The 21,267-nt window shown below is 54.5% G+C and overlaps 2 protein-coding genes across 2 annotated transcripts; one reads left to right on the forward strand and one right to left on the reverse strand.

Annotated features, from left to right (window-relative positions):
- The first annotated feature begins 3,932 nt into the window (after positions 1-3,932).
- LOC106895982 (tyrosine-protein kinase Srms-like) lies at positions 3,933-11,543 on the forward strand. The gene is made up of 8 exons (XM_014955674.1): positions 3,933-4,288; positions 6,314-6,435; positions 7,288-7,454; positions 8,381-8,519; positions 8,954-9,112; positions 10,089-10,270; positions 10,445-10,601; positions 10,975-11,543. The coding sequence occupies exons 1-8, from the start codon at positions 3,933-3,935 to the stop codon at positions 11,166-11,168; spliced, it is 1,476 nt and encodes a 491-aa protein (XP_014811160.1). The 3' UTR covers positions 11,169-11,543.
- Positions 11,544-16,854: 5,311 nt separating this feature from the next.
- On the reverse strand, positions 16,855-19,655 carry PPDPF (pancreatic progenitor cell differentiation and proliferation factor). Its single transcript, XM_014955639.1, has 5 exons — positions 19,519-19,655; positions 18,600-18,690; positions 17,713-17,790; positions 17,444-17,540; positions 16,855-17,231 (listed from the first exon to the last, which is right to left on the reverse strand). Exons 2-5 carry the CDS (start codon positions 18,652-18,654, stop codon positions 17,120-17,122), a joined length of 342 nt encoding a protein of 113 aa, XP_014811125.1. The 5' UTR covers positions 18,655-18,690; positions 19,519-19,655; the 3' UTR covers positions 16,855-17,119.
- Positions 19,656-21,267: the final 1,612 nt, after the last annotated feature.

Raw genomic sequence — 21,267 nt, forward strand, 5'->3', positions numbered from 1 at the left:
AGAAAAAGGTGGTGATTTATCAGCTATTTCCTGGCGTGGGACTCTGAGCTGTGCGTGCGTGTCCCAGGCAGACAGGGGTTTGCAGGGATGAGTGTGTGTTATGCATGTCTGGCAAGTTCAGCTCAGAGGCAGTATTTAGTCCTCAGGGATGTTTGTCATTTTGAAGTGCTCTTTCATTTAGGTGCAAATCAAGATCCAAAGCCTTGTGTGTTATAAATCAGCTGCACTTGTCTATCGCTTGTACCACTAGAGAATCTAATCTGGCAAAGGTCAATAAAGGTAAATTGGTCTCCAGTCTCCTTCTGCAAACCCCGAGTTTGCCAAGTCCTCATTCAAAACAGTAAAGCCTAAACGTTCAGTGCTCAATCTAACCAGATAATCTCCAAATGCATAACCAAGCAGCACACCAAGGCTCGGGGAAGTCTCCCGGCTGTTTGGGTGATTTGGGATGGGGTGCCAGACCCGGCGATGCTGAGATCAGCCGCTGTGCTTTGCCAATCATTGGGTAACGAGCAGCGTGCCCTCGGTTACACGACCCTGCGAGTGACCTACCATTACGTGCCCGCTGCTCAAAAAACATTTTCCTCAGCACGACTTGTATTCTCCAACTTTCTGCCCCTTTTGGGGGGGAATTAATTTGATTTATGCTTCTTTTCTACCAAAGGGATTTGAAGCAGCAGGGATGCTCCTGGAACTTAATAGGAAAATAAAACAAAAGATACTAGAAAAAGGTGGTGATTTATCAGCTATTTCCTGGCGTGGGACTCTGAGCTGTGCGTGCGTGTCCCAGGCAGACAGGGGTTTGCAGGGATGAGTGTGTGTTATGCATGTCTGGCAAGTTCAGCTCAGAGGCAGTATTTAGTCCTCAGGGATGTTTGTCATTTTGAAGTGCTCTTTCATTTAGGTGCAAATCAAGATCCAAAGCCTTGTGTGTTATAAATCAGCTGCACTTGTCTATCGCTTGTACCACTAGAGAATCTAATCTGGCAAAGGTCAATAAAGGTAAATTGGTCTCCAGTCTCCTTCTGCAAACCCCGAGTTTGCCAAGTCCTCATTCAAAACAGTAAAGCCTAAACGTTCAGTGCTCAATCTAACCAGATAATCTCCAAATGCATAACCAAGCAGCACATTTTCCTCCTGACGGAGCGTGACGTGACGCATAGACGTGTCAGAAGTGCTGCAGAGGGGATGTCCCTTCCCCATGTGTTGCAAACCCTTCGTCGCTCCATCTCTCCCTCTCCCCATAGGGGACCTTAAAGATAATGCATTTCCAACCCCCCTGCCCTGGGCAGGGACATCTCCCACCAGATCAGGTTGCTCAAATCCTGTCCAACTTGGCCTTGAACCCCTCCAGGGATGGGGCAAAATTGGGAAAAATACCCTGAGATATTACACATCCCCACGTTCCACCAAGAGCAAGGCTCTGCGCTGGGCAGGTGGGGGAAAATCTTGGGGGAATTATCTATACCTTCAGGTTTAAGCTTTGGTAAGTATGAAGCAGCATATTTTATTAAAGAATCCCTCTTTTCCCAGTTCCCATCTGAAGCAACGCACAGGACACACTCACAGAGAGCTGTGTGCTCCTGTCCTCTGCCCTGAGCTTCTCTGCCTGGGAGAGGGTGAGAGAAGACCCTCAAAACCAGCTTTTGCAGGTTGTTTTGACGTCATTGGACATGGCGAACCCAGAGATGGATCCAGTTTGTTTTTGTACACCTTACAGTTGGAGTCTGCAGCTTGGACCTCCCACAATTAATTTCCCATTTCCTTTTTTTTAAAGTGGCCTCTTTCAAAACCCAACTGCACACCCAAAACGAGCTTACCCAGACCAATTACAGGCAGAGGAGGATCGAAATAATGGGCCCAAGGCCAGGAGTGGAGTTGCCAGGCACAAAACTCCCACTAATTAGACGGAACAGTTAAATGACAAAACCCAGGCAGGGGCTGGGGGGGGCTGGAGGTGGAGTTTCTCACCGGAGCAGCGACCTTGGGGCAGCTTGAAGCACAGGTGCAAGGTGTGAGGTGGAAATCTCCATAGAGCGTGATGTGAGGCACAGATGTGTCAGAAGCGCTGCAGAGGGGATGTCCCTTCCCCATGTGTTGCAAACCCTTCGTCGCTCCATCTCTCCCTCTCCCCATAGGGGACCTTAAAGATAATGCATTTCCAACCCCCCTGCCCTGGGCAGGGACATCTCCCACCAGATCAGGTTGCTCAAATCCTGTCCAACTTGGCCTTGAACCCCTCCAGGGATGGGGCAAAATTGGGAAAAATACCCTGAGATATTACACATCCCCACGTTCCACCAAGAGCAAGGCTCTGCGCTGGGCAGGTGGGGGAAAATCTTGGGGGAATTATCTATACCTTCAGGTTTAAGCTTTGGTAAGTATGAAGCAGCATATTTTATTAAAGAATCCCTCTTTTCCCAGTTCCCATCTGAAGCAACGCACAGGACACACTCACAGAGAGCTGTGTGCTCCTGTCCTCTGCCCTGAGCTTCTCTGCCTGGGAGAGGGTGAGAGAAGACCCTCAAAACCAGCTTTTGCAGGTTGTTTTGACGTCATTGGACATGGCGAACCCAGAGCTGTTGACCCAGGGATGGATCCAGTTTGTTCTTCATACACCATACAGTTGGAGTCTGCAGCTTGGACCTCCCACAATTAATTTCCCATTTCCTTTTTTTTAAAGTGGCCTCTTTCAAAACCCAACTGCACACCCAAAACGAGCTTACCCAGACCAATTACAGGCAGAGGAGGATCGAAATAATGGGCCCAAGGCCAGGAGTGGAGTTGCCAGGCACAAAACTCCCACTAATTAGACGGAACAGTTAAATGACAAAACCCAGGCAGGGGCTGGGGGGGGCTGGAGGTGGAGTTTCTCACCGGAGCAGCGACCTTGGGGCAGCTTGAAGCACACGTGCAAGGTGTGAGGTGGAAATCTCCATCTTTTGGCCAATCCCTGTGGATGCTGGGGTTTGGCAGGAGGGTTGTAATGTGTCTGTGTCTGAGTGAGACCAGGAGTGAGGAGCATGGGGTGCTGACGGCAGCAGGAGCCAGGGGTTTTGTGCCAGGGCTTGGCTCTGGGTACCACCTGGGGCTGATCCAGACCCTGCACCACCTGAGGACCCCCTGATGCTGAGGAGGACCCATCCCTGCTGGAGGCTGAGCCAGCATCAGGTCATGGTGGATCTGGGAAGTGGATTCCCTAGAGATCCTCTGCAATGGGGAGTTTGTGGGAGGAGGCAAACGCTTTAGTGGGGTGACACTTGAGAGGTCATTGCAGACCAAAAGGAAAAAGGATCTTGTGTTATAAACCCCACAAATATCCAAATCACTGCAGATATCTCTTCTAAGGATAGTTCCTTAATTCTGTTTTAACTCTCACACATTTGTGGATGCAATTATTTTCTTATGGAAAAAAACCCAACCAAACAAACAAAAAACCCTCTCACACAAGTGAGATCAAGACTATTAACTGGAGTCAGCCACTTGTCACAAGAGCTGCTTGAAGAACAGAGAGCTGTGTTTACCGGTGCTCCTTGTAAGAAGCAGGAGAGCACACTTTAACATAATAATTAAAGAGAAAAAAAAAAAAAAAAAAAAAAAAAAAAACCCTTTCCCGTTCTCCTTCTTGGAGAGCGAGGAGCCCGGCTCCAGCTGTGCCTGTCTCCCAGATGTGCCCGCGGGTCTGAGCGTGGGACTCCTGCCTGCAGACTCATCCCACCTGCAGACTCATCCCACCGGATGAACCAGTTTCACTTTCAGAAATAGGAAGTTGGCCGGGAAGGGCTGGCGAGCGCCCAGACGCGCGCGAGGGACGCGGGACGGCGGCAGCATGAGCCTCCCGGCCGGCGGCATGAACCCGGGATCACCCCTTCCACCGACCTCCAGGAGCAGGGTGGCATAGACCATCCACCCATCCACCGTACCCACCAGGGATGGAGCAGTTTGTCCGGAAGCGTTTGACCTTCCTGACCTCCTTCTGGAATAAACTCCGTCCCCGCTCCGTGCCGGAGAGCTGCTCCTTGGGGTATCTTGGTTCCGATTCCGTTTCGCTGCACTCGGAGCCCAACTCCGTTTCCTTCATCCCCAAGTCCTCTCTCTTTATCGCTTTATACGCTTTCACAGCCCGGAGCGAGGAGGAACTGAGCGTAAGCGCAGGGGACAAGCTGCGTGTCCTCAGAGAAGAAGGAGAGTATGTCTTAGCCCGGCGGCTGCTGGGGGAGCCGGCCATGGGCTACGTTCCTGCTGCCTACGTGGCCAACCTCAGCCAGGGCACCTCCACTCACCGGCCGTAAGTACCGCGTGCTCTGGACCCACAAGGGGATGGAGGCTGGACCGGGCTGGACCATGTCCCTGCCCAGGGAAAGGTGGCTCTTGCCCTCTGCTCCAGTGGGGAGCATGAGCCCCTTGTCCCTCTGCTTTTGCCACCAGTGGTGATGGGACCGAGAGGGGACCTTCCTTCCCCTGAGCATCCCTGTTGTGAAGCTCCTGCAGCTCACAGCAGTGGGGTGGGGGGCGTTCAGCACATCCCATCTTGGGGATGCACTGGGGAACAGAGATGCTGGTCCCCCTTCTCGGGTGCATCACCCTTGCATGGGATGAGGTGGGTCTGGGCTGCGATGTGGTGCCGTGGTGTTCTCCAGTGCAGTTTGGGTGCTGAATGAACGGGTTTCTGTTTTTTCTGGCTCCTCTCCCTCTTTCCCTGTATTAAAGGGGAGGCAGAAGGGACCTGGGGAAGGTTCTGCCTGAGCCCTGCTGGCTCCAAAGAGCCCAGGAGTGTTGGGAAAAGCAGTTTGGATGGGACCTGCCGGGAAGCCCAGAGCTCTGGTAGGGCCAAGCCGTTCCACTGCTGCTGCCTGGCCGCTTGCTCATCCGGGGCTGGGGACTCCTTCCCTGTCGGTGCTTCTCCCACCCGACGTGGAGCTCAGGTTGATGTCTCATCCCTCGCTCAGCTGGGGAAAGCCCAGCCTCATCGTTGCATAAGGCAGCCTGGTCCTGACACGCCGGGCAAAGTGCCCCGGGACACTGCTGCTCCCTCTGTGCCAGGCTCTGAGTCACGGCCGGTGATGGGGAAGGCACGGATGGGATGGGTGGGATCACCCTGCAGCCTCCCCCCGGTGCTCACCCCGCTCTGCCCGGGGAAAAGGGGAAAGGAAAGGAGCAGGGGGAGCCTGAGAAGGGACCCCAAAGTGCAGGGGCAGTGACTGGAGCTGGCGGGATGGGAGAGACCCTACTTGTGCTTTGGAGAAAGGCAGGTCGGGTCTGGTTTGGACTGTGCTGGGACCACACCAGTGAGGACCGTGGGGTTGGCTCGCTGCTTTGGCCCCACGGCACAGAACAATCAGGCAAGCTGCAAGCACAGCGTGGCAACCAGGGCGAGCAGAGAGCATGCAGACTCTGCGGAGCCGCAGGTCGGAGCTGGGTGGTAATTTGTTCGGCTGGGTAACCCCATCACGTATAATTTCCTGCACGGCTTCTCAGACGCTGGCCATCCCAGCTAATGATGAAACCTTCAGCTTCTCGCCTCCCAGCTGTGTCAGGCTGGAGGAAGCAGCAGCCCCTGTGCTCCCCTGTGTCCTCCTGAGGTGGGACCCAGCCACCCATCCTGTCTTCTCTTGCTGGAGATTCGGTGATGAATCTCAGCATCGATGGGGCACAGAAGAGGGGTTTGGTCTGGGTCCTCCCTCCTGGCTCGGTGCTGCTGAGGTGCCCCACGTCTGGAGCAGCAAAGGGCAATTCCTGGAGATGTTTCATTGATGAGATTTGAGCTGGTTGATTGAGATGTTTTCGTTGATTGAGAGCTGGTTGTGTCCATGACCTGCAGGTCAAGAAGTGCAAAGCGATCCTGAGCTGTTGCCCTCGTGGCAACACAGGTGCAACCCCACCAGAGCATCTTCTGCTCAGCACCAGGCTGTTGGGTGCTTTATTCACCGCAGGCTGTCAGCCCACTGAGCCACGGGGTGAAAACCTCCTGATTTTGGGACAGAGCTGAGACCTGGCCAGCTCGACGCGGCAGTGACCAGACACTGTTGGAGGAAATGGTTTGCAGTCAGCAAAGCTGCCATAAAATGCAACACGTGCCTGCAAAACCAATGGGGTGAAGCAGCCCCCATGCAGACTGGCCATGGTGTGGCTGGCAGCCACATTGGCAGGCTCTGAGCCCCTGGGGTGGCCACTGGGCCACTCGCTTGGTGGCCACCAGAGGTGAGCAGATGGTGGGAGGGAGCTGCTGGCACTCAGAAGGTGCAGGAGCTGCTGGGATGGATGCAGAACCATCCAAGCACCATCTCTTAACCCTTCTGCTCTGCTCCCCCAGCTGGTACTTCAGCAAGATCAGCCGAAACGAAGCCGAGCAGCTCCTCCTCTCGCCTCCCAACAAACACGGCTCCTTCCTCGTCCGGGACAGCGAGAGCAGCAAGGGCGAGTACTCTCTCTCAGGTAATTTTGTGGCAATTAGCCAGAGAAAATGAGCAGAGGGAAAGGAAGCAGGCTGTTCCTTAGGGGCAATTCCTGGCTTGGTCAGCACAGGGTGAAAAAGACGGAAATACGTTTAAAGCGCTTTATGGCATCAAGTGAATCGACTGCTTTCTAAAAGCAGGGGGAAAGCTAATAGATGTGGGTATGGATTGCCAAATTATGGAGGTAAAGGAAAGTACGTTGCTCCCATCCAGGGTATGAAAGCTATAAACAATTCACAGCGGCTTAATGATGGTTTTGTGGCACCAACTCCCAGGATTTCATTCCAACGGCTGTTGTCATCTGAGGCTTGGCTAAAAATACGCGGCTGCTCCTGGTTGCCAGGGCCTGGGCTGCTCCCACCTACAGAAATCAGAATTCAGGGAGTTTTGGACCAGGCAGCGCCGTTATGACATGGTCTGATCCATGTAATATCAATCCTGAGATGTGCATGGTGAACCCCGCATCCCACCCATCATCCCCCCCCAGGATGCAGTCTGCAGGAGCTGCAGCCACCCCTGGCTGGTTTATCCACCTCCAGCAGCCACCAACTCTGCTGCTCTCCAAGCAGTTTGTTTTAGCTCTGCTTAATAAAGCATCATCTCCCCAGTCCAAACGAGCCCCACAAGGCCAGGAGTCTTCTGAGCCAGGGGGTGGGAGCAAAGAGGGTGATGGGGAGGGGGATGTAACACCCCAGGGGGGAGCTGAGGTACTTTAGGGGGAATTAATAGACCCTGTGCCTGGAAAGGAGAGAGGTGGGACTCAGCCGGGAGGTGGGAAGGAGCCGGTGGTGGCACAAGCTGATTTTTTCCCCCTCCTGCTCTTCCCCCACAGTTCGCAACCACACAAAGGTCAGCCACTTCCGAATCTGCAAGAGCCCCGGGGGCAGCCTCTACATCCAGAAGGGACATCCCTTCCCAGACATGGAGGAGCTCCTGGCCTTCTACACCAAGCACTGGAAGGTCATCCAGAGCCCCTTGCTGCAGCCCTGCAGCCCCGCGGTGCGTACGCCAACGGCGCGCCTCAGCCGAGCTCCCAAAGATGGCCAGGGTGGAAAAACAGGAAAGACAAATTAGGGGGAAAATAGAAATAATTAATCTGTCCATTTGGGATGTGAGCTTTATTAAACTAAACTTTAGATACACCATTATTATAGCTGCCAGCATCACCTCTTATTAACCATGTTAAGGCCAGTCATGGCATTTATATATATTTTTTACCAGCCAAAATGCACAGGCTTTTCTGAGATGTCTTCTCCATCTCAAAGGCTCGAAACCACGTTGTTACAAACTCCTCCGATACTGAATCTGGAAATACCTGCGCTTCCAATTGCTTTTTCCTAGACCACATTGCTTTTATATAGTTGACATGCCAATTAGTGTGGCACCCATAAATCCAATTAGAGTATTAATCCCAAATTGTCAACTCATTCCCTGATTAGAATTCCATTCACCAATTATGCCTTAGAAATAACAATTAAACGCGAATAATTCGAGAGTGAAATTAAAAGGTGTAAGATAAAAGAAATGCTTAATGAGCTGAAGTCTAAATCAGCCATAATATGCAATAATATTCATTTACCCATTTCTATTTATTGGTGGAAATGGAGAAAAGCCACCTTTGAGGTCTGATGAGGAGGGAATTATGACTTGAATTCCTGATATTTCATGTAGTCTCTAAAAATCTGCCCCCTTGCACACGTTGGCTCTCAGCAGGGGATGGTCCATGTGCTTTGTGTCCCCAGTGAACATTTGGCAGAGGGGAAAGCAATGCCCAGGCTGTGGCCCCAGTGGAACGTTGGTGGTGGAGCACCATGTCCCGCTTACGCCTCTGTGGCCACCAGGCTTTGGAGGACACCAAGAGCTGGTGCAGGCTCCACCAGCAGGTCCTGCCTGGCTGGTCCAAGCGTACAATGCCCATTTCACAGACTCCACCCGAGAGGGACGGCTGGGAGCGCCCACGCTGGGAGTTCACCTTGAGGAGGAAGCTGGGAGAGGGCTACTTTGGAGAGGTGTGGGAAGGACTGTGGAGGAACACGGTGCCAGTGGCCATCAAGATCATAAAAGGTAGGTGCAGGTGTTAACAGTGGCCGACTGGTTCTCTTGTTCACTGCCACATCGTTCAGCCCCTTTTGTTTCTGAGTCCTCTTGGTCATTGTGTCTGTCCTATCAAGCAAACTGTGGTAGGACCTGGCAAGTAGCCACTGAACTACTTCTGTAGCCCTGAGCTTGGGTTTCACCTTTATAGAATGGCTCTTTCCAATGGGTTTGTGATAAGTCAAGTCCTGATGGAACTATAATCCTGAAAACAGGATCCAAAGCCCCACAGAAAACATCTCTTGGGTGTCTGGATCTGAGACGCAGGGCGCGCAGACAGGAACTTTGAGAGCAGGAGTGGGCTGTGAGGAGGAAGATGGTCCTCATCCCAGTTGGAGGTGCTGAGGCCCCAACATCCAGGTGAGAAAGTAGCTCACAACAGTCATGTTGGCTTTCTCCCCCAGCTGACATGAAAGCAGAAGACTTCACCAAGGAGATTCAGAACCTGAAGCGCCTGAGGCATGAGAAGCTGATCCAGCTGCACGCTGTCTGCTCACTAGATGAGCCCGTGTATATCATCACTGAACTCATGCGGAAAGGCAACCTCCACAGCTACCTCAACAGTGAGTACTGGAGCTGGCACCCCGAGGAGTGGGCTCCTGGGGAGTGCTGCTCTGCAGATGCTTTCCATGCCCTGGAATGGCCCTACAAACCCAAGTGAGGACCCTAAGAGAGAGAAAGCCTGGTTTCCATCCCACTTAGATGAGTTGTCATGCAGAGAAATCCATGGGGTTTTGGTGGAGATGGTCTTGGGTGAATCCGAGACCCAAGGGGACAGTCTGGTGTGATCTTTTTGGTGTCCATATGGGTTGAGTTCATTTCTGTCCCTGGGAGCCCAGCTGTGCTTGTAGAGACCTTCATCCCTCCTTCTTCATCCACCTGTGGGCTGCCAGGCGGAGAGAAACCCCTCTCTTGTGTTTAGGCAGCTCTACCTTCATTAGGAATGAAATGACCACACCTCTCCCTGGGTCCAGCAGCATAGTTTTGTTCACCTGCAGAGATGCTTACAGGGCATGGTCCACTCATCACCTGGCCATCAGTTTATTTTTCTTGGCCTTTCTTTTCCTGACTCAGTAATCAGTCTTGAAGGGAAACAAGACAAACAGCTCCCACCAAGACCTGTTTTTCTACTCGGTGCACCCCTCTCTTCCCCTCCACTGACCTCATTTTTGGCTGGGCCTCCAGCAGCATTTGGTGCCTGAGGAGCTGGAGCTTGCAGGCAGGACAGATTGAGAGGCCTGGCTGGAGATTTGCATGGCAGGAGGTCACCTTTAGCTTTGAACAAGCTGTGGATGTCTGGGAACTCACTGCAGCACAGGGTGATCTTCAGAGTTCACCCCAGTCCCATTTCTGAGGAGCCCATGGCTGTACTGAACTGCCCACATGACACAACCAGGACGGTTAGGCAGGACCTCCAGTTTGAGGTTTTACATGTTCCTTGGGTCCCATGTTGTCAGCACAGCATTTCCTTCCAAACCAGAACACCCAAACCAGATGTTTCTAGACTGCACCCAATGCTTGGATTGTCTGGGTTAACAGGTCCTGAAGGGAAGTCCCTGGGCACCTCCCACCTGCTCAACATCGCCTGCCAAGTGGCGGATGGGATGAGGTACCTGGAGGAGAAGCACATTGTCCACCGGGATCTTGCAGCCAGAAACATTCTGGTGGGAGAGGAACTCACCTGCAAAATCGCTGATTTTGGACTTGCCCGGCTGCTCAAGGTTGGTCACCAGGATGCTGTGGTCCTTCCCATCACCCCAGGCCACCAAACTGTCACATGCTGCAGCCATTCCCTCATCACACCCTTTCCCAGCCTGCAGCCCTAGCAAAGACCCAAAAACAGCTGCTGTGTTTGTCATCCAGTCCCTCATGACCCATCTCCCATTGCTTTTCAGGATGACATTTATTCTACCAGCAGCAGCACCAAAATCCCAGTGAAGTGGACAGCCCCGGAGGCAGCCAACTACCGCACCTACTCCCTCAAGTCTGATGTCTGGTCCTACGGGATTCTGCTCTACGAAGTCTTCACGTATGGACAGATCCCGTATGAAGGTAGGGGATCCCTCCAGTGCCTCTCCATCCACATGCTGTGCAGCTTGCCTACGGTCCCCAAAAGCCAAAATGTCATGAATTGTTATATTTTTCCTTCCACAAGGGCTGTGGAAGCAGCTCCTAGAGCGTGAGCAAGTTATTGTCCACTTTGGGGATGGTTGAGAGGGGTTTTCAGTGCTTGCACTGAAAGGAACCGGGGGCAGGAAGGTGGTACAAGCTTGATCATCTCCCACAGCCTCTCCTCTGCCAATCTCATGGCAGAGAGACACCAGTTCACAGTAGCACCAGTTGACATCTTGGCCCATTGCAGGTGTACCTTCAGGGCATTCTTTGGGGACATTAGATTGAGGGGGCATCTTCTCCTTCCTTGCAGGAATGACAAACCAAGAAACCGTACGGCAAATCACCAGGGGCTACCGCCTTCCCCGGCCCAGCTCCTGCCCTCCTGAGATCTACAGCATCATGCTGGAGTGCTGGAGTGGCAACACGGAGGAGCGTCCTACCTTCCTGGCCCTGCGGGAGAAGCTGGGCTTCATCTACAGACGGCTGCTCAGCTCCCTCTCCTGAGGGACTCCCTTCTCACTGTCCTTCCTCCATAAGCCCCTCCAGGCCAGCTCTTGCCAAGCGGCTCCTTCCTTCTGGATTGCCTTCTGAAAGGACTCCAAGGAAAGAACATTATGCCCCCCAAAAAACAGCCCATGGCCCCTCTCGGTCGGGATGCAGGGAGGTGGCCAAGGGAAAAGGCAACGAGCCATGGAGAACTCAGTGTCAGCACTTGGCAGTGTAGCAGCCTGGAAAAGCCCCGTGGTAGTGAAGGCATCACCCAGAGTTTACATCTTCATTCAGCCAGTAGGGTGGGAGGTCCCTGCCGCTCCCCACACCAACGTGAAGGTTTCTAGTTCGTGTTCAGTTGTGGCTCCGCTTGATTTTTCTTGTAGTGTGTGTCCAGTGTATTTATCAATAAATGTGTGTGCATCCAGCCACGTCAGTCCTTGCACGGCATCGCTGGACCCTCAGCCCTCACCAAGGAGGTGAGGGCTCCCTGCCCAGGAAGCAGCAGTTTGCAACCAGTCCTGCTCTTGCAACCACAGATACAACCATTTTTGTGTCTCTTGGGTCCATGTTCATAAAGATGTGCATTAAACTGTGCGCCTCTGCCAGCTCTTCCCCAGGCATCAGCCCTGCCTGCCCCGGGGACCCTGCCCAGGCAGCTCCTGCTGGGGCTGCTCGGCTCAGGCTTGTGTCCTTCCTCACCATCGTGTGGTTATTCCAAGAAAAATGTATGTCTGGGTTCAAATATTTAACACCTGCTTAGCCCAGGTGCGGGCAGCACTTGGCAAAACGCTGCTTTGTTCTTCCTCACACCCGTGGTGCAAAGCCAGGAGATGTCCCAACCACCCCCAGCTCCTTGCCAAGCCCCTCTCATCGTTCCTGGGGTATGGCATGATGGCAGGACCCTGACCCCTTGTCCCCCTCGAGCTGGGGGGAGCGTTTGCACCAGTTTACACTGAATTTCACTGAATTTTTAGTTGGAAGGGACCATAGAGATCATCTAGTCCAACTCCCCTGCTGAAGCAGGATTGCCTAGAGCTTGTCATAGAGTCATAGAGTTGTCCAGGCCAGAAGGGACCTCCGAAGGTCATCTAGTCTGACCTCCCCACAGTCAGCAGGGACACCCCCAACTAGACCAGGCTGCCCAGGGCCTCGTCGAACCTCACCTTGAATATCTCCAGGGAAGGGGCCTCAACCACCTCCCTGGGCAACCTGTTCCAGTGCTCCACCACCCTCACAGTGAAGAACCCTCTCCTAATCTCCAAGAGCATGCTTGGAGAGCTTGGAGAGCTCCAAGAGATGCTCCAAGAGCATCTCCTCTTGTCAGAGCATGTTACTCAGGAGCATCCAGGCAGGTCTTGAAAATCTCCAAAGAAGGGGACTCCACACCCTCCCTGGGCAGCCTGTTCCAGGGCTCTGCCACCCTCACTGTGAAGAAGTTTCTCCTCATATTTGAGTGGAACCTCTTATGTTCCAACTTGTGCCCGTTGCCCCTCGTCCTCTCACTGGCAACCACTGAAAAGAGTCCGGCTCCCTCCTCCTTCAACCCACCCTTCAGATACTTATAAGCATTGATAAGGTCTCCCCTCAGCCTTCTCCAGACTAAAGAGCCCCAGCTCTCTCAGCCTTTCTAAGCTGAGCACCTTTTGTGCCCCCCCTGCACTCTATGGGGGGGGCAGGCTGTGCTTGGCAGCGCTGGAAGGACTCTCTGAAAAGCACCACCGGAGCCAAAACGAGCCTGGCTGTTAATTGAGCAAGTCTCCGGGCTCTAGGGGCCTGGAAAGGGGATGTGGGAACACAGTTCAGATGTACCATAAATTCAGATCTGGCCATGCTTCCTCTAAAGCCCGAGCAAGGGGGAGGTGGCTGCCGAGCCCCTGGGAGCTGTGGCCGTGCCTCCGGGGAAGGTGGCAGCTCAGGGTTCGACTGTTCACAGCTGGGAAAAAAAAACCACAAAACACTAAAAAAAGGTTGGTTTTGCCGCGTAGTTTGGACACGGTTGCAAGAGGAAACCCTCATCTTGCAAAGCATTTCACAGCCTGGTCAAACCCCCCGGCAGAGAGGACACACACGCACAGCCCAGGTCCCCTCCTACGAGAAATTAGAGCCTGAAGCTGTGTCCAGAAGGTGATGGGTTTATTGCACCCCAAGAAAGGGCTTGGGACACACGTGGTGCAGCAAGATATTAAAATTTGCAGGTCTGGCTGCCACCAGATGGAGCTAAAAATGAAGCAGGAGGAGCAGGGTGTAGTGGGGTGGTGGGGCTGGCGTGGGGAGCAGTGGGGCATGGCTGGGGTCCCTCTTGGAGCTGGTGGGGCTGGCAGGGCTGTAGCATCACACACACAGCCCCAAACCTGCCCAGGGTTTGACACGAGGGAGGACACAGGACACGCTGGCACTGCCCACAGCAGCTTTTCCTTCCTCCTCCACAACTCCATTAAAAGCTGATCTGCTGCTTGGGTTTGCCCTCCAGCATGCTCTGCTGGCGTCTGGCATTTCTCTGAGTCACTACTTGCTTGCTAAAAGCAGACAGAGTTTGGGGGGGAGCCCAGATTTTCCCCTCTTCTCCCAGGATCTCAGCCTGGGGAGGGCACTGCGGCACCCCCAGGACTGGGTTCGCTACAGGGACCCTGCTCTTCCCAAAATCTATCCCACAAAAGCAGAGCTGTGGGGTGCCCACTCCTTTCCCGACCCCTGGGAGCTGGGCATTGCAAACACATGTTGTTAAAGGCATTTGCTTGCTCTGGTTTCAGCCTGGCACGTGCCCCGTTTAGGGATTCAGTTTGACCCAGTGGCATTTGGGAACAGCATCAGGCCAACGCAACCGGTCGGGCTGCAAAGCTTGTTCCTATTTTTAAGGTCCCACGCTGGCCTTTGAAGGGTGAGGGGGAAGAAAAACTGCTGGAGGGGACAAAAAAATAAATAAAAAAAATAGAAATTCCGCAAGCAGCAAGTGGCAGGCAATGAAAGGAAATATTTCTCCCGGCGGGGCTGCTGCAAGAGCTCCTGCGAGGCAGCGGGGTGGCACGAGGGACACTGCAAGGGCCGAGGGTGAACAAAAAGCACCAGCTGCTTTTTGCTCAAATACCTGAGTTAATCAACAGTCAAAACAGGGCACCAGGAGGCAGCCGGGGAGCAGAGGAGGGGACATCTGTCCCTGCAGGGGTTGGTGCCATGGTAGGGGGGTGTTTGCCCCTCCCGGTGGGAAGGGGATGCTTAGAGGATATATAAATATATATATATATACACACACCATATATATATGGTATATAAAGAGCCCCTTTGCTTGTCTCACTTCTGTTGCCCAGTGAACCCCCTGCTATCCCACCACAGCAGGGCAGCATGGTGACCTGAGACATGGGAAATCAGCTGGAATCATAGAAATATTCAGGTTGGAAAAGACCTGTAGGATCCTGGCGTTAACCCAGCACTGCCAAGTCCACCACTAACCCATGTCCCTCCGTGCCACGTCTACACGTCTTTTAAACACTTCCAGGGATGGTGACTCAGGCGCTCCCTGGGCAGCCTGTTCCACTGCTTGACAACCCTTTCAGTGAAGAAATTTTTCCAAATATCCAACCTAAACCTCCCCTGGCACATCTCGAGGCCATTTTCTCTCATTCTACCACTTGTTTCTCGGGAAAAGAGACCAACCCCCACAGCGGCAGGGAGGGAAACAACTAAAATAAATAACTAAAAGAAAAGTGCTGGGCTGTCAAGTGCTTTTCCTTAACACATCTGAGTGCTGTGAAGCGGCAAAAAGGTCCCCAAAGCAGCAGGCACCCCATGCAATCAAGGCGATGCCAAGGTCTTTGCTCTCAGCAATGCCATGAAGATGCCCGAGAGCACAATTGGGAAGGTGAGGGGGGAGCTCTCCCTGTTTTTTCACCCCCATTCAAAAACTAGGGACACAGAACTGGTGCTTTTTCTCTGCCACAGCCTCCCCCCGGGGGTGCCTGGGGACACTCGCTGGGTTTGACCCTCCACGATCACGAGACCAACAAGCAAATACAGCAATATTGACTTTACCTTTGTGTGTCCACGCTTCAATCTGCAGCCCCTGAGGCTTGGAAAAAAAAAGTATTTGTCTCTCCAAAACCTGCAGCTTCTGCTGAGAAGCAGCAGCAGGTGAGACCCCGCTGCTCCCCCGAGGCATCACGGGGGCAAGCAGCAGCCAAAGGGGTTTGCCCGGGCATGGGAAGACCCTGGGGCAACACTTGCTGGGATGAGCTGGTCCCACAGCCACCCTTCCAGCTCACCAGCCAGACAGCACGCCTGGTCTTGCCTTAGAAAGGAATTTATTCCACCATCACCACCCCCCTCCCCCCTCCTTGATTTTCCTATCTTTCACAAAGTTTAAAGGCTGCCACGTGCCTCCTGTGATACACAGCCACACACATGTAGGCACAGCCACCCCCAGTACCACCTGTTTGCTGGCCAACTGGAAGTCACATCAGACTGGTGATGGGGTGATGTGGATATGGAGGTGACCCCACAGGGTGCTGGCAGCCTTAGGGGTCCAAACTGTACCCCCCAAGGCTGTGCTGGCCCTGGGAACCCCCCCCTGCAGCCATTCCCTTTGGAGGCACACACTTCCAGTGGAGGTCCCAGTGCTGCCCCAGCCCCTCCTGGGGACAGAGAAGGGACACAAACCCTCTGCACTGAGGACAAGGACCACTGCCTGGAGACACAGAGCTCAGGAAAAAGCTTACACAACACTTTTCCCTTCCAGAAACAAGGAGCAGAGCTGGCAGTGACCCCGGATGCCTCCGCAGCACCGATGAAAAGCAGAGCAACCACCTCCCCCACCGGCTGCTCTCTGAACCCAGCTCTGCCCTTCGCCCCTCCCTGCACGGGATTTGGGGGGACAAAGTCCCAGCTGAGGGGTCCTGCAGCCCCCAGAGCACCCGGTGCACACAGGGGCTGTCTGTGCCTAAAACCAGCAGAGCAGGAAGATTTGGCACCTTCAAATCCAGCCCTGCCAGGACTTTGTTTGCCTCCAAGCAGGAACCAGAGGATCCGGGACCTTGCCCCTTCCCTGCATGTTGGCCCCTGCAGGGTCTTGTTTTCTCAGTGCTTTTATCGAGCAGCACTTCCCAGCTATCGGGGCTCATCACCCAACAGCCAAGTTGACTAATTCAAGGCAAAAATCAGCCAAAACACACAGCACAGCACGTGGGTCAGCCGGGCAGGGGGGCTGCCCAGCTCCATGCACCCCCTCCCCGAGCACCATCCAGCCAAACATCACAGCCACAAAACACAATCCCTGAGCAAACCTCATCTCCCTCCTGGTGATGGGGGGGCTCACTCTGTGTCCAAACCCTTCCCCCAGCCCTGAGCAGACCCAGGCACTCACTCCTGCAGACCCAGGCACTCACTCCTGCCCCCCCCCCCGAGGCTCCAGGGCAGGGCAGTGTTGTCTTTGGGGAGAAAAGGGACTTCAGTGCCAGCAGGGCCAGGCTGTGCAGCCCAGGGAGGAAGAAAATGTGGGGGAGGCATCTGCAGCATCACCACAGCCCAGCCAGATCCTGCTCATGTGCAAAACACACACACACACCAGTGAGTCACCAGCACCACCACGCCAACCACCATCACCAGACCCCACTGCGGTGGGACGCTGTGCTGTGTCCCCCATCCAGCCCCAACGACCCCCACGGCACCCCTCTGCCCTCCCACCCCAGAGGAAGAACCACCCGCAGGGTTTTTAAAAGGCTGCTCGACTTTATTAGTTGCCATTGTACAAGTACAAGGTAAATAAAACGTGTTACCGAGTCCGCGTGGAAAGAGCATTAAGAAAAGAGTAAAAAGGCTGGTGTAGGAATCATCAGGGGGGGGTTTGCTGCGCTTTTTTGTTGATCACCAAGCAGCACCTTTGCTTCAGAGCAACCTTTGCCTACTCTACGGGGTGGGGAGGGGGAGAGGGAAGGGGCTGTGCCCGCCGGTTTGGGGACCAGCAGCCCACCCGCTCATGCCGAGGGCCCGGAGCTGGGCTCGCTGGCGTGGCGTCGCCGGCCCCCTCCTGGGACTGGCACCAAGGCACACGCCATGGGTCCTGCTGTCACCCGCAGAGCTCCCAAGCTGCAAGAGAGAGCAGAGAAAAGGGTCAGGCCAACGCCGAGGTGACACGTCGTCACCTTGCATTTATTTTTGCAATAGAAAAGCGGGTGCGCCCTGGGTACTGAGATGTCACCATTGGGTCAGGAGGCACCTTGAGGGACACAGCAGGGATGTCCCCCCACCGTGCCGCACTGGCAATGCCCTCCATCATCACATCCAAGGAAAGCACTCACCTCTCCGGGGACTCCGACACAGTTGTCATGGCCATGGGAGCAGTCTTCCCGAAGAAGAAGCTGGCCCACCAGTGGCCGGGGTCGGATTTGGGCAGACCTGGGGGACAGCACGTGCCAGGGAAGGTCCAGGTCAGTGCAGCCTGGGCAGCACCACTACCAGCCCAGTCTCATCCCACAGGAGATGCTGGGTCATCTCCAGTAAGACCTGCACTGGAGAGGCTGGCAGCAGAATCCCCGTGTGGCCCCAAGCCAGGATGGGTGGCACTTACCCGGGGGGTGGGGGATGACCTCCCCAGAGTACTCCGAGCTGCCGCAGGAGCTGTTGCTGGACGTGGAGCTCAGACGCCCTGTGGAGAAATCACAGCCATCAGAGCTACCACTGGTCCCCAGTGACACCATGAAAAGCAGAGCACGGCCTTGATGTGGCCATCCGGGGGGTGACACAGCTCAGTCTCATCACTATCTCACCCCAGTTCTTGCCCAGCTTCAGTGCCAAGCCAATAAAAACCACTAGGAAGGAAATTATACTGGCAAAGTTACAAGCTGGCCAAGAGCAGGCAGCCAAAAAGCACCTGAACCCCTCATCAGGAAAAGACTTGCAACCCCAAGGACATTATTTAATGGTTTTGCATCCGCATGCAACACTTGGGAGGCCTTTGCAGATGACTTGAGGCCAAGAAGATGCAGATTCCTGCATATAATCCCCACAGTTTTAGTCCAACTGCTACAATCCTGTTCCTAATTCCAGCTCAAGGGGAATACTGTAATTCCCTCTGGTTTAGGCAATCCATTAAACCACAAAGCCTCTCCCCTGGAGAGCTACCGGTGCCTGCCATTGCCCAGACTGGTTTTGCAGCTTATTTCCACCAACAACAGTGCAAGAAGCATTTGAAGCCGTCACCTCCCCTCACCTTAACAAGAAGTCAAGGAGTTTGCAAGACCCATCTCCAGCTGGTACAAACTGGGCTGGGGTAACCCCAAGGAGGGTGCGAGCAGGAGGGATGGCTGCTGGTTGCCTTCCTCCATCAGCAAGGAGCCTTCCACCCCTCCTTGAGGAGCTTCATCTCTGTCAGAGCCACATCCCCTCGAGCTGGCAGGGTGTCCTGCCCCTTGCCAACCCCCCCGAGCACCCCCCCAGCCCCCAGCACGCCCTTACTTCTGCGGTAGTTGTGTGTCGCCATGAGCGAGCCGCTGGATGGGATGGATGCCATGGTTCTCGATCTTGGTTCTTGTGCAGATCTAAAAACCTGCCAGCAAAAAAACCCCAAAACAAACGGGGACAGTCGTCATTACAGGGGGGGGTCTCAGCACAGCCCCCACAGCCCCCCACCCACCCTGGGACCACCCTGCACCCACACAAGAGAGCTGCAAGAGTTTTAATGTGATTTTTCAGGAGATTTGGCACACACACCTCCCTGGGGGTGCGTGTTGGGGGGGGCAGTGCCCGTGGTGCTACACATGGTTTAAATCCCTAGCTCAGCCCTACGTGCAAAGCCCAAATAATTCCTTGGGAAACATCCAGGAAGGATGCAAAGGCCTGGAAAATCCCCGCAGCCCCTTCCCCGGGTGCTGTGCTTCCTCCCCCAAAATCGCCTTCCTCTTTCTGCGGAAGAGTTTCGACATCCCCGGCAGAGATTGCAGGGACACTCACCAGCACAAACTACAGTCCCTGGGCCCGCAGGAGGACACCGAGCCCCCCCCCGCCACCCGGACGAACAGCAAAAGCACCGACCCCAGCTCCGAGCAGGGTGCGGGGGGAGGCACCCAGAGCCCCGGGACCACCCCCCACCACCCTCCGGGCACCCAGCTCCTCCCCAGCTGCTGCTGAGGCCTTCCCTGGTCTTTGGGAGTCCTGCTGCAGAATGCCCTCCACGCACCCACGGCCCCATTAACACAATAACCCACAGTGGGGAAACTGAGGCACGGAGCCGCCTCTCACAAGTTTCACCCTAAAAAGGTAAAACTCGATGCAGCCTTGCAGTGGAGCCTTTCCAAAACAATCCCCCCCTCCCCGCTCCCAAAACGCTACAAGGAGCCCCAATTCCCGCCCCCCAACACTCCTGGTCGCAGCGCACCTGGGCTGGGCGGCGGTGAGGTCCGGCGGGCGGGCACTAGGGCCGCGGGGAGGAGGAGGAAGAGGGGGGGGCGGAGGCCCCGCCCGGGAGAACGCAGCGACCGCGCTCGCTCCGCACCGCACGGCCTGAGCCGCGGTGCTGCCGGCCCCGCCCCCGGCCCCGCCATTATATACCCTCTGGCCACGCCCCCTCCATCCCTTCCGCCAATCGGCGTGCGGGGAGGGCGGCAGACCACGCCTCCTTTTCCCCCGGGAGGCGGGGCGGCGGGTGCGCAGCGCCGAGCGCCGGTGGGGGGGGGCGGTTCAGCCCTTCAGAGGGGGTTTAAATTAATGTATAAATGTATTAATTGATAAATATCGATGTGGAGGGATTGCGAGCTGTCTGGGTGGTATCAAATTAGGGGGGAGAAGACTTTATTTTAGAGAAAAAAGCCTGCAGCGAGACTTGGGTACAACCCACAGCGAAATATGGCTCTATATTTTACATATTGCTATAACCCACTGGATAGATGCTGGTATAGAAATGACCGGTATCGCAGGGTGTGAGTGCTGGAGAGCCACGGCAGTGCCAGACATACAGAAGAGGTGAACAGAAACTTTACAGAAAATTCCTTCCTGCGGGGAAGCCTACAGGAAGGCTGGGGAGAGCCTGTTTAGAAAGGCCTGCAGTGACAGAACGAGGGGCAATGGCTTCAAGCTGGAGGGGAACAGATTTAAATTGGAGATTAGGAGAGGGTTCTTCACTGTGAGGGTGGTGGAGCACTGGAAGAGGTTGCCCAGGGAGGTGGTTGAGGCCCCTTCCCTGGAGATATTCAAGGAGAGGCTCGACGAGGCCCTGGGCAACCTGGTCTAGTTGGGGGTGTCCCTGCTGACTGGGGGTCGTCGGACTAGATGGCCTTTGGAGGTCCCTTCCGGCAGGGAATGGAAATGCAGCCGAAAAAACAAAGTGACCCCCCTTTAAGTGTCAAAACAGCACTCAGAGCATCATGGTATTTCTACAAAGGCAGGCTGATATCTGCATTAGATAAAACATTATTTATTCATTCTCGCCCCCCAAATCAGGAATGCTTTAGCCTATGATTCTATGAAATGCAGCCGAAAATACAAAGTGACCCCCCTTTAAGTGTCAAAACTGCACTCAGAGCATCATGGTATTTCTACAAAGGCAGGCTGATATCTGCATTAGATAAAACATTATTTATTCATTCTCGCCCCCCAAATCAGGAATGCTTTAGGGCAGAGTGCTTTGGCCCAGCACACTTGGGGTTCGCAATAAAATCTCACAGTTTGAGCCCAGCTGTGGGAAACAGCATTTTTGTGGGACGATGCTGTAGCCACTTCCATAGAATCACAGAATCATAGAATGGTTTAGGTTGGAAAGGACCTTAAAGATCCTCTAGTTGAGGCCATTTTAGGCTAAAGACAGGAGCCAGGAGGGAGCTCATATCCCAGCCTTCGGTTCTGGCACAAGCTCTTGGAGCAGCGGGGTTCATTCCGCCCCCGGTCTGTGATTTTGGTTATTAAGCCAGAGTTACTCATTAAGTGCCAGTTCCAGGAGAGGCAGCGCTGGGTTGCTCCAGGACATCGATGTCCCCGCACAGCTCCTGGGGCTGCAAAAGGGCCGAGCTGCCCTTGAGGCTGTGTTGCCCCCCAACCCCAGCATGGGGACACTCTGGGGGACCCGTGTCCCCAGTTCCCCCCGCCTGGGCCATGGCACCAGGGCAATACTCCTGCCACCACCCCTGGGACA

The sequence above is a fragment of the Calidris pugnax genome, unplaced genomic scaffold (assembly GCF_001431845.1).
Source record: "Calidris pugnax isolate Ruff unplaced genomic scaffold, ASM143184v1 scaffold50, whole genome shotgun sequence".
Classification (NCBI taxonomy): Eukaryota; Metazoa; Chordata; class Aves; order Charadriiformes; family Scolopacidae; genus Calidris; species Calidris pugnax.

Coding starts and splice junctions, on each gene's coding strand:
- LOC106895982 (XM_014955674.1), top strand. CDS start 3,933: ATGGAGCAGTTTGTCCGGAAGCGTTTGACCTTCCTGACCTCCTTCTGG. Junction 6,436..7,287: donor GGGCGAGTACTCTCTCTCAG/GTAATTTTGTGG, acceptor CTTCCCCCACAG/TTCGCAACCACACAAAGGTC. Junction 10,271..10,444: donor GACTTGCCCGGCTGCTCAAG/GTTGGTCACCAG, acceptor ATTGCTTTTCAG/GATGACATTTATTCTACCAG.
- PPDPF (XM_014955639.1), bottom strand. CDS start 18,654: ATGGCATCCATCCCATCCAGCGGCTCGCTCATGGCGACACACAACTAC. Junction 17,791..18,599: donor GACACACAACTACCGCAGAA/GTAAGGGCGTGC, acceptor ATTTCTCCACAG/GGCGTCTGAGCTCCACGTCC. Junction 17,541..17,712: donor GGTCATCCCCCACCCCCCGG/GTAAGTGCCACC, acceptor GCTGTCCCCCAG/GTCTGCCCAAATCCGACCCC.